General features: G+C 47.0%; 1 protein-coding gene across 1 annotated transcript in view; it reads left to right on the forward strand.

The window, feature by feature from the left end:
• The first annotated feature begins 643 nt into the window (after positions 1 to 643).
• PHF2 (PHD finger protein 2) overlaps positions 644 to 1,025 on the forward strand; it is a 34,028-nt gene continuing 33,646 nt past the window's right edge. The window contains exon 1 of the mRNA XM_017737285.1: positions 644 to 687. Coding sequence (XP_017592774.1) covers positions 644 to 687 — 44 coding nt within the window. The remainder of the gene's footprint in view (positions 688 to 1,025) is intronic.

Consider the following 1,025-nt stretch of genomic DNA (forward strand, 5'->3'; position numbering starts at 1 on the left):
CTCAATACAGACTTTTCAAGCCCTTGTAGAGAGCTTAATCCGTACCTTTACTGAGCTTAGCAAACTGAATCCAGTGGCATAAGCAGCTGACACTGCTTTGTGGGTAAAGGAATCCTCTACATTCTCTTACACTGGCTCTAATCTGCCAGGGTTTGTTTAAATTTTCTACTGATTAATCTAGTATTTTTCTACTAATTTTTCTGGTGTTTTCTACCAATCCAATATTTTTCTCTATATATGTACAGAACTCTGAGGATTGGATTGTTGTGATTATGATTTTTCCTGTCGGCAAACTTCAGTTTTCTGTGCTGGCTTCCCAGGGACACAGTAATTTTGTATTTTTTCAAGTAACTGTTTAATGAAAAAAATCAGCCAAATTTGCAGTTGCTTTGACACAATTCCAAAAGAATGATTTCTATTCCCAGTCTGGGTTCACAGAGATGAGAGTGTCTCTGGCTTTGGTTGCAGAGCCTTTCTCACCCCAGGCTCTTTGTTTTGAAGGGAGCTGGCTCCCACATTGGCAGCTGCAACAGGGGCACCATACCCACCAAGGTTTCTGGCAGGATCTTATTTTGACACAACATTTACAATGGTAATAAAAGAGATGTGTTTCTGTATCTTAGCTAGTTTGGCCTTTCCCAGCATGGTTGCAGCCTTGGTTTTGTTGCTGCTGTTCTCTGACAGCAGGTGTGTCTGTGGTTTGTGATGGTGTCGTGCACCACGGGTGCCTCAGGGTCAGCAGGGGTTTCAAAACCACCTCTGGCAATGGGGGCTCACAGTGCATTTTAACAGCTGCTCCCCTGCCCCAGGTGTGCTGTGTTGGTTCTTGGACACCTGCACACCCTGCCAAGGGCACCCCAGCACCCTGAGCTGCTCAGGGAGCGGGTCCAGGGACTCGTGTGGAAGGGTGGGCACAGGAAGGTGTGTTACCCCTCCCTTATCAGCACCCAGGTCATGGCCTTCCTGCTGCTGGACCAGCACCAGGTGCTGCTGCTGTGTCCCCCCTCTATGAATTTCTTCCATTG

Source organism: Corvus brachyrhynchos, unplaced genomic scaffold (assembly GCF_000691975.1).
Source record: "Corvus brachyrhynchos isolate BGI_N302 unplaced genomic scaffold, ASM69197v1 scaffold266, whole genome shotgun sequence".
Lineage (NCBI taxonomy): Eukaryota > Metazoa > Chordata > Aves > Passeriformes > Corvidae > Corvus > Corvus brachyrhynchos.